The sequence below is a fragment of the Gopherus evgoodei genome, chromosome 5 (assembly GCF_007399415.2).
Source record: "Gopherus evgoodei ecotype Sinaloan lineage chromosome 5, rGopEvg1_v1.p, whole genome shotgun sequence".
NCBI lineage: Eukaryota > Metazoa > Chordata > Testudines > Testudinidae > Gopherus > Gopherus evgoodei.
Window position 1 is genome coordinate 119,899,081 of NC_044326.1, and position 17,246 is coordinate 119,916,326.

The 17,246-nt window shown below is 42.0% G+C and overlaps 1 protein-coding gene across 1 annotated transcript in view; it reads left to right on the top strand.

Annotated features, from left to right (window-relative positions):
* The window catches only part of HPGDS (hematopoietic prostaglandin D synthase), a 71,841-nt gene that overhangs the window by 38,773 nt on the left and 15,822 nt on the right, over positions 1-17,246 (top strand). The window contains exon 3 of the mRNA XM_030564819.1: positions 11,804-11,896. Within this exon, the coding sequence (XP_030420679.1) occupies positions 11,804-11,896 (93 nt within the window). The remainder of the gene's footprint in view (positions 1-11,803; positions 11,897-17,246) is intronic.

Consider the following 17,246-nt stretch of genomic DNA (forward strand, 5'->3'; position numbering starts at 1 on the left):
AAGATTCAGGGGGCCTGGGGTCTTTAGCAGCAGGGGATCCCTGCTTCGGCGGTAATTCGGCAGCAGGGGGTCCTTCCGCTCCGGGACCCACCACCGAAGTGTCCCAAAGACCCCCGGCGGGGGGCCCCCACCACTGAATTGCCGCCAAAGACCCAGCACTTTGGCAGTGGGTCCCAGAGCGGAAGGACCTCCCGCTGCTGAATTGCTGCCGAAGACCCAGAGCTGAAGCAGCTCAGGGGCCTGGGCCCTGCGAGAGTTTTCGGGGCCCCCATAGCGAGTGAAGGGGCCCTGAAAAACTCTCATGGGGGATCCTGCAGGGCCTAGGGCAAATTGCCCCACTTGCCCGCTCCCCCCACAGGCGGCCCTGATCATGGACAGGAACATGTAATATTTTCTGCCTTTTCTTCTTTCCCATTGCTTACACAAGATCACATTTTGAAGAATATAATATGCTGCTGATTCAGAACAATTCCTTACATTCAAGGGTTAGATGTTTATATTTTCTGTGATCTTTCTTTTTTTGAAAAATCTTCATCCACGTTTGCTCATTTCAGGGGGTTTGTCTTCCAGTTTATGGCCTTAGATACTTGATTGCTACTGATGGGGACATTATCTGTAACATCTCTTGTACAAAGATCAACTCATCATGAATTCTAATTTAAAAAATGGGAAAATATTTGCAATAAAACTAGTCAAAAGTGATAGTTTTTGTATTTTCACTACAAGTGAAAAATGGGTCCATTTCACAAACAAAAAGAGCCATATTTCAAAAAATGTTGAGACCTAAAATGAGCCACTTCTCCAAGAAAATTTAGCTCATTTCTAAGCAAAAATATTTTACAAATGTGAAGCTTGACATTCCCCGTGTTCTCAATGTGAAAATAGCCAGTTAATGGAAATCTGAGAGCAAACAAAATTTGAGGCTCTATAACAGGGGTGGCCAAACTGCGGTTCGTGAGTTTCATGCAGCTCTCTTACAGTTAAAGTGCAGCTCATGCAGCCCCTCAAACTCCTACCCATTCTTTCCCTACCAGACTGGTGTGGGGGGAGCTCAAGGCTTCTGCCCTGCAGCAGGCTGGTGGGGCTAGAGGCTTCTGCAAGAGAGGACTGGTGCCTACTGAGAACTGGGGGCACAATTTAAAAGTTTGGCCCGCTCCAAGACCTTGACTTGCCCTCCCAGGCATGCCCCACCCCTTACTCAGCAATTGCTCCCTGCAGCTCCCAGGTGTTTGCTACTGCTTCTCCCCAATCACAGCTCCCACCTTGCCAGCTCCAGCAGCACCATGTGATAAAGTGGGGCCAGCAAACCCTTGTAAAAGTATGGGGGCATTTGACCCCATGTGCCCCCCTCCATGCATTGCCTTCTACCCAGCAGGGAGAAGGGTCTTGGGGCTTCAGACCCACAGGGCACACCTGCCAGGGCTTCAGCAGGAGTGGGGATGAAACCCAGCACCCTGGCAGACGTGCCCTGACTCTCAAACTTCTGAAGATTGTTGTATGCGGCTTGGATGGTCAGTACTTTTAGCCACCCCTGCACTATGAATTGCCTAAAACCAGCAAAATAACAGAATTTCAGCATTTAAGAACTTTGCTTAGCTGATGAATTCCAGTGATAAACTGCATTTTCTGTGTCTCAGGCTACATTCTCCAACTGTCAAGAAAGCAATGTCCTGTATGGTTCATGTTCTTTTGTTGCAACTGACAAACTTTGACAAGTGATTGACTCTTGTCTGTAATTTGTGGTGTAGGACAATGGTTTTCAACCTTTTCATTTGCAGACTCCCAAAAAAACTTCAAATGGATGTGCAGACCCCTTTGGAAATCTTAGACAGTCTGCAGACCTGGAGGGTCCACAGACTACAGATCAAAAACCACTGGTGTAGAATAATCTTTCATAATGTGCTACTAAGTTTTAAGAGGAGGAATGATCTGATTGGCTCAAAGTGAGGTGCTAATTATAAAATTACACTGTTTGCCTCGCTACCCTTCATAAGCGTTTGTGTAAAAAACAGAAAAGTAATTCTTTGCTCAATTCAGTTTCCAGATCAATCAATTCTGGTTTCATAACTGCCAGAAGCTGGGGCTGGATAATAGGGGAGGGATCATTTGATAACTACCTTGTTCTGTTCATTCCCTCTGAAACATCTAGCATGGGCCTCAGTCAGAAGACAGGATACTGGGTTAGATGGACTATTGGTCTGATCCAGCATGGTCACACTTATGTTTTTAGGATTAAAAAAATATATATACATCCGTTCCACTGTTTTGTGTGGCTTTAATAGCAACTACAAAAGTTGAGTCACACTGATCAACTCACTGACTGAATGATTTTAGACAAGTCAGCTGAAATCTTCTGCTTCTCTCATTTCTTCCATTAACTCCTTCACTGCTCCTGGTCTAGTGCTACTGTACTATTAACATTGTCAAAAACAATCACAGTTTTGAATGTAATCACTTCCTCAGGGCAGGGATGTATTGTGCAGTGCTGGTCACTAAGTACACAACAACATTTGTTGAGAGCAGCCTTGTTCCACTGACAGCAGCATGCTCTGCCTGGATGTACTTGGAAGGTTCAACAGCTCAGTTTATCTCACTGAAACAAAAAGCTTTGGGCATTATCCTTTGTAGATAAGCCAGCTGAAGATCACACAGCTTTAAAAACATACTGGTAATCAGGGCACAATGCACTCCTAGCACTCAACACAAGGCCAAGCACTTTGTCAGCTTCACTGTCATAGGGTCTTTCAGTTTAATATGCAAGAACGTGCTCTTCTGTATGATTCTTAATTCAGTAAGATTGTTGTGGCCTGGAACTTGTGGCTCTCTAGATAATAAACATAAGACATTCTGTTAGCAGAACAACTCTAATACTGCTGTTAGTCACTACTGATTCATGTGTTTTCTCATTGGGGCAGAGCAATTCTAATTTTCTCTTGGGCCTCTTCTTTCTGTTAGCATCATCATCATCATCATAAAAATTTATACTAGCACCTGGGATGTTGCACTCAAAAAAATTGCTGTCATTGGTGCTGTGTACATGTAACTTCTTGATGTACCTAGTGAAAGTGCATACAAGAGTCCTTTAAGTTCTGTGCAGCTCCCTGCTGGCTTATGTAGAGGTGGATTTGACACTAAATTATCTTACCCAATGTGATTTATGTACTACATGATAAAATGCAGAGCCATGAGGTAAATGTTAATCAATTTCCATATCCATTGAGCTCTTCTTGGAAGCAAGTCCTGAACACACAATGCTTCAGTATTTTTCCTTTTTCATTCTCTCTCTTGACACATCTCACTGGGGACTCTAGTTTCTCCCCCCTCCCACCCGAAAGATGTTCATTGTGAAGTATTGTACAAACTGAAATCTCGGCAAATTTGTTCGCACTGAGGAAACAGGAGTTGTGGCAAAAACAGCAAGGATGATAATAGAGCTGAAGCAGCAATAGACATAGCAAATAACCATAAACTCTTAAAGTAGAAGTGACAGGTTAGGCCTTGTGTCATAAACAGATAGTTAAGGGTTAATGTCTCTTGCATCTTTAAAGGATTAACAAACAGTGAACCTGGAACACCTGACCAGAGGCCCAATCGGGAGACAAGATACTTTCAAATCTCGGTGGAGGGAAGTCTTTGTTTGTGTGTTCTTTCTTTGGCCGTGTTCTCTCTGGGTTCTGAGAGGGACCAGACATGTAAGCAGATTCCTCCAATCTTTCTGAAAAAATCTGTTCTGTTCTAATTTTAGTAAGTACCAGGAAAAAGGCTAGTTTAGTCTTTTGATTGTTTTCTGTATTTGCAAATGTGTATTTTGCTGGAAGTATTTTAAATTGTATTTTTGCTGGGGAGAGGCTTCTCTCTAGTGTCTACGAGCTGAAAAACCCTGTAATATACCATCTTGAATTTACAGAGATGATCTTTACTCTCTTTCTTTCTTTTATTAAAAGTTTTCTTTTTAAAAGACCTGATTGATTTTCCCCTTGTTAAGGCTCAAAGAAAATTGAGTCAGTACTCACCAGGTAATTGGTGGCAGAGAGGAGGGGTGGAGGTGGAATTCCTCTGTTTTAAAATTCAAGGAGTTTGAATCACAGTGATCTTCCAGGGTAACCCAGGGAGGGGAAGCCTGGGAGAGGAAACAGTGGGGGAAAGGGTTTACTTTCCTTGTGTCAAGATCCAGGGGATCTGGGTCTTGGGGTCTCCAAGGAAGGTTTTGGGGGGACCAGAGTGTACCAGGCACTGTAAGTCCTGGTTGGTGGCAGCCTATTAGATCTAAGCTGGTAATTAAGCTTAGAGGAGTTCATACTGGTACCCCATCTTTTGGACTCTAAGGTTCAGATTGGGGATTTATATCATGACACCTTGTCTACACAAGACCCTTGTACTCTTGTAACTAAATCCATTTAGAAACTGATTTAGTTAAATTGATGCAAACCCTGCATGTGGACGGTTATTCTGGTGTATATTCACCTTTGTCCAGCTTGCCTTCGTCCATCACTCCACAAACGCAAGTCAACGCCACACCATTCCATTTTGTTGTAAGCACATTCTTTCCATTTCTGGCCGAAGAGTTTTGTCATGGGATTGGCCTAGTGTTTTTGGTCTGTCCAGTGGTTGCTTGTGGTCTCTGAGGATCCCGTCACTGATGCGGGTTGTCCACCTATTGTCCTGCCTACGGAGTACATGACATGGTGTATTTTGATTCAGCTTAAGTCAGCAGGAAATCAATCCCAAAACAGAAATAGGAGCATCTACCTAAGAAGATTGCACCCATCTAACTAAACCAATTTTGAAAATAGGTACAATTTTTTGTGTAGAAAAGGCCTTAGTGTTGGGAGTAACTGAGAGAACCTCAATGGAATAAAAATGCCACCCCAGCTTTCATTTAATGATGACAGTACTCCAGGAGTTGAATGTGCTTTGTCTGTTTACAAGCAGCAAGATTATCTGTTGTGTTCTTCTGTAAGAGATATGGACTGGCAACAGTAAGGTGACCAGACAATAAGCGTGAAAAATTGGGATGGGGTGGTGGGTACTTGGAGCCTATATAAGAAAAAGACCCAAAAATCAGAGCTGTCCCTATAAAATCAGGACATCTGGTCACCCTAGGCCACAGAGCTTGCTTATACACACCAGATACATTCATCAAAGTGCTGTGCCAGGTCTGGCGGAGGTTCATTTAGCTAGGGTATTTTATACATAGTGCCACCTAGTGGCTGCACTGTATAACAGTTTAGCATTCCATTCCGTCTGCCCCATTAAGTCCTATATTCCTACCATTTACAGCATTTACACTATCACACTACCTTTGAAGTTCAGAACGTATCAGTCTGAGTGTCTCTGAATCGTTTATAATTTCATGAGCTGAATGCATGACAACTTGATTATCTGGCTGTTCATTAGCTGAAATGACTGGTTGTGGTTGGCTTGGTATCCTTGAGTCGTTGTCTTCTGCATCTGCCACCCATAGAGTTTGCTCTGTTGAGTGTTCTTTGAGAGGAACAAACTGTAGCTGCAGGGCCGTCTCTAGCAATTTCGCCGCCCCAAGCATGCTGGCACGCCGCGGGGGGTGCTCTGCTGCTCGCCCATCCCGCGGCTCCGGTGGACCTCCCGCAGGCATTTCTGCAGACCGTCAGCTGGTCCCGCGGCTCCAGTTGACCTGCCGCAGGCGTTTCTGCGGAGGGTCCAATGGTCCCGCAGCTCTGGTGGAGCTGCTGCAGGTGTGTCTGCGGGAGGTCCACTGGCTGCGGGACCAGCGGACCATCCGCAGCCACGTCTGCCGCAGTGCCACCGGAACCACCTGCCACCCTCCCAGCAACCAGCAGAGCGCCCCCTGCAGCATGCCACCATAAGCACGCACGTGGCTCGCTGTGGCCTGGAGCCAGCCCTGGTAGCTGTCCACGGTTTCTCTTGAATTCTCCACTATTGGTCTCAAATCACATATGATCTGGGTGCTGAATTATTTTTCATCACAGCAGCTCAAGTTGTCCATCTTCTTTCACCATCCACTTTGAAATGAACATGGTCACCAGGCTCTAGAACTGGCAGTTCTCTGAGTAAGTGATGTCTGTCGTACAAGTGTTCATAACTCCTTCAGCCTTTTTATCCGATTTGGCTGCTCGCTTCAAGTCTGGCCACTTTGGAAATAAGTTCTTCTCCCAAGTTGGAACAGTAGTTCTGTGTTGTCTTTCCATCGGGAGTTATGCTCAGCTACATCCAGTAGTCACTACCAGTTTTGATTTTTAACTCAGAAGAACAAGAAATGGATCTTCCTGCTATAAAATTTTCTTGGTTGTCTGTACAGCTCTCTCAGACTCTCATTCACTTGTGGAAAATGTGGGCTGCTAGTAATAGGATCAAAATCATATATTTCATTCAAATTACAAATTCTGCTGCAGTGAATTGTGGTCTGTTATCCATCACTAGTTGCTCTGGAACACTGAAGTGAACAAAAATGCATTTTGTTTTCTTGTTAACTATGCAACATGTTATGGACTTTCAAGTATATTATTTCTGTATACCTGGGAAAATAGTCCACAACAAGCAGCTAATCTGTTCCAAGGCCTGACTGGCAGAGATGCTGTTAAAGGTTCTTCTGTTGTGTTGGTCTGTTAGTTCTGCAATGCTCATATGCAGAAACCTTATTCTTAATGTCCTTGCTGATGCCTGACCCCCATGCTGACAGGTGGCCCATTCTTGGTATTTAGTCTATCATGAATGAGGTTTACGATATATCCTAATATTTTATTTATGATGCAATCATCTTTAATCATGAACCCATTTGACTCTATTACTTGTCCACATATCACAAGGTAGTCTCTTGTCACTACCTTACGTCCTTTGGATACTTGAGCCAGCTAAGGTAATTTATAACTTCTTAAAGTTGTGTGTCTGCCAATGTTTTTTGTAGCTGGAGTAGTCTCTTGTCTTCTGTACCTGGAAAGATAATGGAGAAAATAATTAAGAAATCAATTTACAAACATCTAGAAAATAATAAGGTGATAAGTAACAGTCAGCATGGATTTGTCAAGAACAAATCACGTCAAACCAACCTGATAGCATTTTTTGACAGGGTAACAAGACTTGTGGATGGGGGAAAAGTGGTAGATGTGGTATATCTTGACTTTAGTAAAGCTTTTGATACTGTCTTGCATGACCATCACATAAACTAGGGAAATACAACCTAGATGGAGCTACTATAAGGTGGGTGTATAACTGGTTGAAAAACCGTTCCCAGAGAGTAATCATCAGTGGTTCCAGTCATGCTAGAAGGGTCCCAGCCGGGATCAGTTCTTGGTCTGATTCTGTTCAATATCTTTATCAATGATTTAGATAATGGCATAGAGAGTACACTTCTAAAGTTTGCAGATTATACCAAGATGGGAGGGGTTGCAAGTTCTTTGAAGGATAGGATTAAAATTCAAAATGATCTGGACAAACTAAAGAAATGGTCTGAAGTAAATAGGATGCAATTCAATAAGGACAAATGCAAAGTACTTCATTTAGGAAGGAGCAATCAAAATGGGAAATGACTGCCTAGGAAGGAGTACTGTGGAAAGGGATCTGGGGGTCAGAGTGAACCACAAGCTAAATATGAGTCACTGTTGCAAAAAAAGCAGCCATAATTCTGGTATGTATTAGCAGTTTTCTAAGCAAGACAAGTAGTAATTCTTCTGCTCTACTCCACACTGATCAGGCCTCAACTGGAGTGTTGTGTCTGGGCACCACGTTTCAGGAAGGATATGGATAAATTGGAGAGAGTCCAGAGAAGAGCAACAAAATGATTAAAGATCTAGAAAATATGACCTAGGAGGGAAGATTGAAAACATTGGATTTGTTTAGTCGGGAAAAGAGAAGATAGAGGGGACATAACAGCTTTCAAGTACATATAAGGGTGTTACAAGGACAAGGGAGAAAAATTGTTCTCCTTAACTCTGAGGATAGGACAAGAAGCAATGGGCTTAAATTGCAGCAAGGGAGGTTTAGGTTGGACATTAGGAAAAACTTCCTAACTGTCAGGATGGTTAAGCACTGGAATAAATTGCTTAAGGTGGTCACGGAATCTCCATCATTGGGGATTTTTAAGAGCAGGTTGAACAAAGACCTTTCAGAGAAGGTTTAGATAATACTTAGTCCTGCCATGAGTGCAGGGGACTGGACTAGATGACCGCTTGAGATCCCTTCCAGTACTATGATTCTTACACTGGTGTGTAGGCATTACTATTGTCCACATACACATTTATGTCATCTGTGAGCTCACGGGCAGTTGAGTGTGCTGCTGGCTCCATGACAGTGTCTGTTATCACCACATTCTTCTGAGGAATGTATTTAGCAATTGGGTTAAATCACATTAAACTTACCAATAGATGTTGACATGTCAGCAGTGCTTGACCCAAGATTTTTCCATTGATGAAGGTTGCAAGTAGATTATGGCCTGTTATCAGTGTAATTGAATCCACTCCACACAGATATCTGTAAAAGTTCTCACATGCCCATGCACTTGCCAGGCACTCTTTGCATATGGTTTTTTTTTTTGCTTCTAAGTGTGTGAGAGCAAAATGCACCTAGCTTCCACTGAGAGCCATGTTTTTGCAACAATATACCTTTTAAGCCATAGCTGCTTGCATCTGCACTAACCATTGTGGGCTTGTTCAAGTCACCATAGTTGAGAACTGGAGCCGTGGAGATAAATTTATTTTACCTTTTTGAAAACAATTTATTGATTTGGTCCTCATGGTCAAGTTGTGTTGGACTTTAACAATTCCCTCGGTGGTTTTGTCACTGTGGAAAGGTCTTGACCAGGGTAATTTAACATGCCCAGTCAACATCTCAATTCTGATATATTAGTTGGTGCATTCAATTGTTTAATTGCTTTACTTTCTCAGGCCTAGAACTGGTTCTACATTTGTCTGTCTGTCTCTCCCAAAAACTCAATTTGGGGTAGGTGGAAAATGCATTTTTCTTTGTTTAGCTTCAGTCCAAACTAACTGATTAGGCTTAGAACTTCATTGAGGATTTAGTGGTGCTCTTCCATCAAAGATCCATATATCAGAATATCATCCATGAAAACTACAGCTGCTAGCATTTTCTTTGGCTAAAGAAATTTACTAAAATCTCATCGAGGCATCCAGCTTGGAGAATATCATAGCTCCTTTCTCTCTGGGGAGCAAGTTACCCAGTGTTGGGAGGATATATTTTTCTCTTGCTTCATTAAGTGTTTTAAGATCCACACAGATTTGTACGTTTCCATTTTTCTTTATAGCTGGCTTCACTGGGGCACAATATGCTGTCGGCTCACAGATTTTGTTGATTATGACAGTCCACTCCATTCTCTTCAACTCAGTTTCCACTTTATGCAGTAATGGGATAGGAATCCTGCCAGGTCTATGTACACTATATATGGTTCAATGTTGTCTCAAAGTTTTTTGTACTCGATCTTTCAGAAGTCCACTGTCACTAAACATTCCATTGAGTTTTTCTACTGTTTTCAGTAGGCCCATGATGGCTGCCACGCTGAGGCTGATAAGGCTGTTGATCTGTGGTCCTTTGATCACATAAAACCTCTGCATTCAGAGGCTGTCTAAGTTATTTCTGTGGTGAACTGGCCCATGCAGTTCAGAATACCTCCAGGGTAGACAGAGCTGTGCCAGGTGACTTCAGTCCTGGGAGGGGTTGAAGGTGATTTTAAGTCCCTCTGAGATGACTGTGACATCAGCTTCTGAGTCAATTTTGAAGCCAATAGTCTCACCATGAATATTCAATTTCACTCTCCAGGCTGAAGTTCTCTGGGGCATTGAAGAGTGGCACACTGATGAATCCAGGAACCTTTGTTGCTCTCTTCCTTCTGTTTCTGTTCTTAGTTTGCTCCTGTCAAATTCTTCTGTACCAGATATGGACTGGTCAGAGCTTGCTTATGTGTTCATCATAAGATCCTGTAATGCTCTGCCCATAACATACACTGCATTTTATACCTACTGGCTCAGTGTATAATGCAGTTTAGCATTCCATTCCATTATCATTTACACTGTGATCTCTTTACACTGTTCGGACAGATTAAAGGGGCTGCAAAATGAGCATAAATTATGTTTCTGTAACCCACACACCTTCTCGGCATGGTGTTCTGCCCCCACTAGTGGCACTGAGACCACTTAGAGAGAGTTAAATGAGTCTTCTTTACAGGCTTAGCTACCAGCCAGCTGGCTTTCAGCTCATGTGATAGAGGCTCATGCACTAGGCCCCAGGTTCGATCATACTCACTTTAAAGGGGCCCCAGTGCAAATAACAATCAGACCCAATGTCTCTTGCTATTATCAACATGGATGTACACTTGTAATTTACCGGAACAGCATCTGCTTGAAATTTAAAATCTCTTCGGTAGTTGAGATGAGAGAATGGTGATGAGTTCCTCACAGGCAGATTCTTGCCAGCCTAAATGCTCAGGTCTTTGTTTTAAATATTGACTCACACTACTCTTTAAGGAGCATGGTTTCCCTCACTTTACATCATATAGACCATTTCAGAAGATCCTCTCATAGACCATCTCCTCAAACATTTAACTCCTCAAATCTTGGCCCTCAAAACACTTCATTCTGTGGCTCACAGTTTGAGAACTGCACCTCAGTCCACTGAAGGCTAGTATTGTGGTCAGTATATGCCAGGTGAGTACATGCTGCTAGTATCTCCCGCTCCCTTTCCTTAAGAGAGCAAGATCCATCTCAACTCCTCAGCCCCTTCATTCAAATCCAAAAAGATAGAAGCCCTTCCTCCTCTAGACTGACTCATCTTACACATCAGCCTCCTTCCCTCTCACATCCACCCAGCTACCTGTTAGTTCTTCCCCATTCCCAGCTAACTGCATCTCCAAGGATTTGTACCAAGCCAGCTGAGTCTCCTAGATATAACGAAAGAAGAGCCTGAGCTTCTAGGTATATTACATTACTGGACCAGTGACATGTAACTCTCTTTAAATACTGGTCTCATCTAAATTTGAGTTGCACTGTTGATGCCAGTTAAGCCCTACTCTCTCGGAATAGCCATGCTAATCTTGTTCTGGTTAGAACTTCCCTTCTTCTCATCTTCTCAGACTTTGTGGTTTTCCTGTTGTTGCTTCTGTTTTTTTTCAAACCGTCTCTGGCACGGAAGCCAGGTCATAATGTACTGCATTAGACTTGGTGTTTGTGTCTCGGTAACAAAAGCAGCTCATCCTTAGCATGATATAGCCCCTTCTGCATCCTTTGTTCCTCTGCTGGTGGACTGTCAGCTGAAATGCTTGATATATTTCCTGCTGCAATGTGGTTTTTTGGAAGAAGAAATGTCTGACTCAGTGAATATGATTTTTTTTTAAACACCAAGAGCATAACAAAAACATCTGTGTTAGCCCCTGCCCACCTCCCCAGAAACACCTTAACTCCTTTAGAGTTATAAAGCCTAGATTGACACTTTGTCAGTAACATCCAGATTCTATCTTCTTAGAAGGGAAAAATATTAGACAATTAAACCTTACTGAAAATTCTCCTTGCATACCAGTGGATCTGCAGAATTTCAGACACTGAGGTAGCAGTCAGTCATAAGAACACAAAACCGGATTCTACTTCCTGCTCTACCATTACATCACAGAGTGACCTTGGGAAAGTCACTTAACCTTGTACCTTTGTTTATCCATGTGTAAAACAGAACCTTATGAGGTCCTGTGAAACATTTAAGAGCTTTGAGATTCTCAGAGGGAAGGCAATATTATAAGTGCAAACTATTACACTGGGGTTGAGTTTAATATTGTTCCAATGTTTTTCATTTGTGATTTTTTTTAAAGCTATCCCATTTGGAAAAATCCCCATTTTAGAAGTGGATGGAGTTACCCTTCATCAGAGCCTGGCCATAGCCAGATACCTAGCCAAAGAAACAGGTAATGTAACACTGCTACTCTCTTAATACTTTTGACTGCTTCCATGTTTAATGCTATTTAATGCATGTTAAACCATGACAATACAAACAAAGAGCCAGCCTGACAAACTGAAATTAACAGAAGCCAACGTGGACAGGACAATATAGACCCAAGTAGTTTTCACAGAGCGACAAAATGTATCTGTTGTCAACCTCTCCTGCTGCAGATTCATTTAACCTGATCACAGAAATTTAAGGGGCATTGTGTGATGCTGCAAGTCCTGATGTGGTGTAGCTGTGTCAGATCCGACACTAGATGTCTACAGTAAATAATTATGGTATAAAGTACCTTTGCACCCAGAAATGCCATATGGAGGTGGTCTGTGGGAGGAGAGTGGGTTTGCAGGCAGGAGCGCCGCCAGCTATTTTGCTGTCCTAGGCATCAGAAGGTCCCATCCCCGAAATGCCACCAATGACAAGGGGGGCCGAAGATCCTGCCGCCGTGGTCACTGCCCCTCAAACGTTAGCACTCTAGGCGACCGCCTAGGTCATCTAATGGGTTGTGCTGGCCCTGATTGCAGAGTATACTTCTATAATTGTCCTATGGGATGTTATCAATGTAAATCAACTCATCAGCTCAGAACTTTATTGGAATTTCCACAGCACCTCCAAGGTGGCCCTCTCCCCTCCATCTTCCTTGTTCCCAATTTGTTTACCTTGCCATTATGCTCAAGCACCCATTCACAACTACCGCAAAGGGCAGTAAAGTATGTGTGAACAATGTGATGTTAGCTGAACTTTGTGTAGGGCACTTGGAGGGATGTCTTCCTTCTAGATACAGGCTTGGACTATTCTCATGTCTGGATCCTAGCAGGAAACCAGAGAAGAAAATTGCTACCTCAGCTACCAAACAAATAATAATAAAAGTACTAAACTAAAACCAGAAAAATAATAAAAGAACTTAGAAAGCTTATGGAAGGTACACAACACTCAAAGGTGTTCATCCAAAGAGGACCAGAGCTGGGCAACTCTGCTATGCCATCTGAATTGACCAGGAGAGTGCACAGATCTTGCCCCTCATGATGCACATACAGTAATTTGTGCTGGACAGAATCGTTTGCAGCATCCACTGGAACAAACCAAACATTGTGGCCAGGTGCAAAAAGGCATTCTTATACCATAGAGGATAAGGCTCTGTCCCCAGTTAATACATCCAATGGTTCAAACAATAGGGAGATTTATGTATCATTTATATACCACAGTTCCAGCACAGTTTCCTGACCAGTGCAGATAAGATAGATTGTTTTCAATTAGCTGTTTTAGACTAGTCTAAGGTACATTTTTACTGCACAAATATCAGAATAAATCCCACGCTTTGCCAGCCAGAAGTATGCTAGAACTCTAGTATTAAATCAAGCTGAAGTACATGGGTGTGCTACCAGGATTTCAGCTACAGTGTGGGTAACGTTAAAAATATTTATATATATATATACACACACACACACACACACACACACAGAGTGAGACTTCTTGCATTAGTTTCTGCCTTTCACAGAATGTAGAAAAACTAGAATCCCATTGTCCAGCTCACTGATCATGCTAGCTTCTTCTCTCCAACGTATTATAGCAGAATGCTTGCTCTGCTATAATTCAAGTTAAGTTTGCTAGTGTTTAATCCAGTCTAGTTTTAAAATTCTTAAGCAATCTGACTTCCACACCTTGTCATGTGAATCTAGAACTACTAGAATCCAACCCAGTTGGAAATCAGTACAAACTACTGTGATTTTCTCACCAACTTCAATATAAGATGATGCATTTTGGAGAAAACTAGAGTAAACTAGACTAAATTAAGATGATAAACTCCTCGGGTCAGGGACTCTCTCTCTTCACGTGTGTTTATATAGTACCTAGCACAGTGGACTTCCCAATCCTGTCTAGGACATGTAGGCACTACAATAATACAAATAACTTTCCTCCTTTCTGCTCATCCTTATTGCATCTACAATGCAGACACATCCCATACTGAACTCTCATCTTCTCTCCTTTACAGCAATCAAAAAAAAACAAAATTCGTAAATTCTCCCTGCTAAATTGGTTAGAGTTCAGAACAGCTGCAGCTTCCACCCAACCAGCTGGCATTGTCTCTGCTTTTCAAAAGCAACATAGTCAAAGCATCCTCTGACAAGATCAAGCTGTACATCATCTAAATTACAGCTACACAGCAAAGAGCAACAAGATTATGACTACAATATTTAAGGGACATGCAGATAGTACATTTGGGATTAATAGGTGCCGGACAAGAGTGTACCTGTTGTATAAATTCTATGCCTGAGGTATGCACATTTTAAGTCATTCTAGATAGCTCCAAATTTGCATATAAATTTACATACTTTAAAAAATTAACTATAAATGATACTCAACTTAATATCTGCTTGAACTTGTATCTCCTTGAGAGATCAGTACACTGCTTATTGTCTGAGTTTACTAGCAACAAAAATCTTACAGCTTTGCCCTCACTTTGCAGATACAGGGAGAGAATAGCTGTGCTTTTCTAAGATGTTGTGGGCTGTATTTCATCAGGCTTGCTTTTGGGCTCTCTGGTGGTGGGGAATGGAATTAGACATGGTACCTCTCAGTGCACGGTACTGTAAAACTGTCTTTTAAGGCTGGAAAGTCTTGTTTCTGGAAACTGTTGAATTAACCTGGACAGAGCACTTAGAAAATATGCTTAGGGCACAATCCCACTCTGGCTATGAGGCTAGATCACCCAATAAGATCACTCCCAACTCTAAATTCTGTGTTCTGTGACAAAGATTACTCAGCTGCTTAGACAATGTGAAATAAGATTCTCGAGCAATGTCAATAATAATCAAAGTTAGAGGAGCCAGGGTTTGTTTTGGGAGTTATCCATCAACCATCATTCAAATCCATTTGCAAGACTAACACAGAGGAAGGACGATATTCTCAAGGTGTGCTGAACTGATGCAAAGGGATAATGGGAACTTGGTAGTACATTTTTGTTGCCGCTTTCACATTGTGAGCAAACAGCTGTAATCTTCCTTTTTCAAATGTTTCCAAACACTGTTACATTTTCCAGTCTGAAAGAACTCTTTAAGATGTAGTAAAATAGCCTCATTCATGTCTGCTTCCCTGAGAAAGTCTGACCTCCTGCAGAGTTCCTTGGTTTGATAAAATTGGATCATTTTGAGAGAAGCACTAATGCAATCCATAAAACATCAAAAGGTGCCAAAATATTAGATACAATAAAAAGTGCTATTATAAAAACAAAGAAATATAGTATTTTCATGGCTAATACAAACAGGAAAAGGAAAGAAGCATGACTGCAGAATGGAATAGCAACTAGGATTAGAGTTTCTACCCAGTTTATGTACAGTTTATTACAAAGTAGACAGAAGAAATGAAATAATCTACCTCGTCTAGTAAGAATTTTAGCTCTATGTGGGAATCCGTGTAAGATAGCACAAATCATGGCTCATTTCCTTTATAAGCTGCCACTAAACCCCATACTTCTAAAAGGCATATATTCTTTGCATATGGTATCCAATAACTCAGAAGTGAAGAGTATAACAGTAGAGAGAATGGAAGAAATCAAGTGACCCAGGAATCAGTCAATACAGTTCAAGGCACCTAATCTCTCTCAGTCATTTTAAAACAACTTTTATAACTGCAGAAAGATACCCAAACTTGCGTTGACTGCATTTAACCCTTTCACCTGGTGTCTATAATTCCACCTTAAGCATCAACTAACAATCCATGTCTTGACATTTCTTATTGCTAAAAATAGGAAGGGCTCTTCATATAAAAATAATATTAGAACTCTGCAAAATTTTCATAAAACCCAAAACATCCCACATGTCTGGGCCAGCCCAGAACTCTCTTTCCCTTTCAATAACCCCTTTCTTCCCCAAAAGCCCAAGGCTTCCTCTCAATTTGAGCAGTTTTAAGGAGAGCATGAGAGGTCATTTGGCCTTCTCGTCTCATCCCTCCAAATGTCTTCAGAAGATGACCCTCCGTCAGATCCTCAGACACAACATGGCAATTTCCCTAGGCCAAATGCACTTAGAGATCTCTTAGCCTCAAAGCTGAACAACAGTGCTATACCAAAAACATATGACTGTTTCCAGTGCAGATGTGGAATAGACTGCTAGAAGGCTGCCTATGCCTGAAGACTAACATATGGAATTAGCCTACTAGCTAACACCCATTCTGCTCCTGTTAAAAAATGGACCAGAGAGGAGACTGGATCAACTCGCTACCATTCAAAAACCAATGTGAGATGGGTTGAAAGCCACTGACTTTCTCCCCCCAAAATTTAGCAGCTAAAAATAAACAGAGCCTGAGCTTTCCGGGAGGAGGATGGCCCCAGGAGCTTTGGTGTATGATTTCAGCTGTTTCTCTCATTTGTTTTTTGAGTCAATGTAAACTGAAAACACACAGTGAAGCTTCTGGGTGCTGGACCTGAATAAATTCAACCTACCTGGGAGATTTGTTGGAATCTGTGAATCTGAAAGTAGCAGGAATCAGGCAGAAGAGAGGATTTTCACAGAGCAGGTCTAGGCTATGGAATTCAGGACCAGAAGAGATGAGAATGACCTGACAGTGGTCAGAACGAAATGTAGAACTCCTTTCTTAAACCTATTTCTCCCACAATAAGTACTGTATGCCTGACACCTTCCTCCCCCTGATTCTGTACACATGCGCGTGTGCACACACCCACCCCCCATCAATTTTAATTCTATTCCAGCATTTTACTCTTACCTGCTGGAAAGTAAGAATAGAATGTTGTTGTGTTTTTAATGCTCAGACACTGCAGTAACGGCATCAGTACGAAAGCAAATAGGATAAAAGACAGAAGAGTAGACTTAAAAAGATTGCTGGAATTTTCAAAAGAACCTAAAGGCATTAGGTGTCCTAACCACACTCAATTCAAGTGCTGCCAACTTGTGCTTTTGGTGTTTGTCGTAAAGCCCAAGCTCCTGGACTAATGATTACATGAACTGAGCTTTCATTAAAGCAGTAAGTTTCTAGACCTGAAGGATTGAAGATAAGCTTGAAAATTTAACTCCTTATTACTCCACCAACAGGATGCAAATAAAAAGAACATCAAATTTATTATTTTAAAACATCATTGTATTTTGGAGGACTAAGGAAATATGAATGCTTGGGGTTGGCAATAGGCTCATTCAAAAATCCCAGCCTACCTGTAAATAATGTGCATCTTAAAAACGCATTATTTCATACCAATTTCTCCTTCACTTACCTACTAGGTCCTGAGTTACGGAGTCTCAAAGTTTTGCCTACTACGGCTGTTGACCTAGCTCACTCCAAGCAGTGAGAGGGATGCAGTTCCC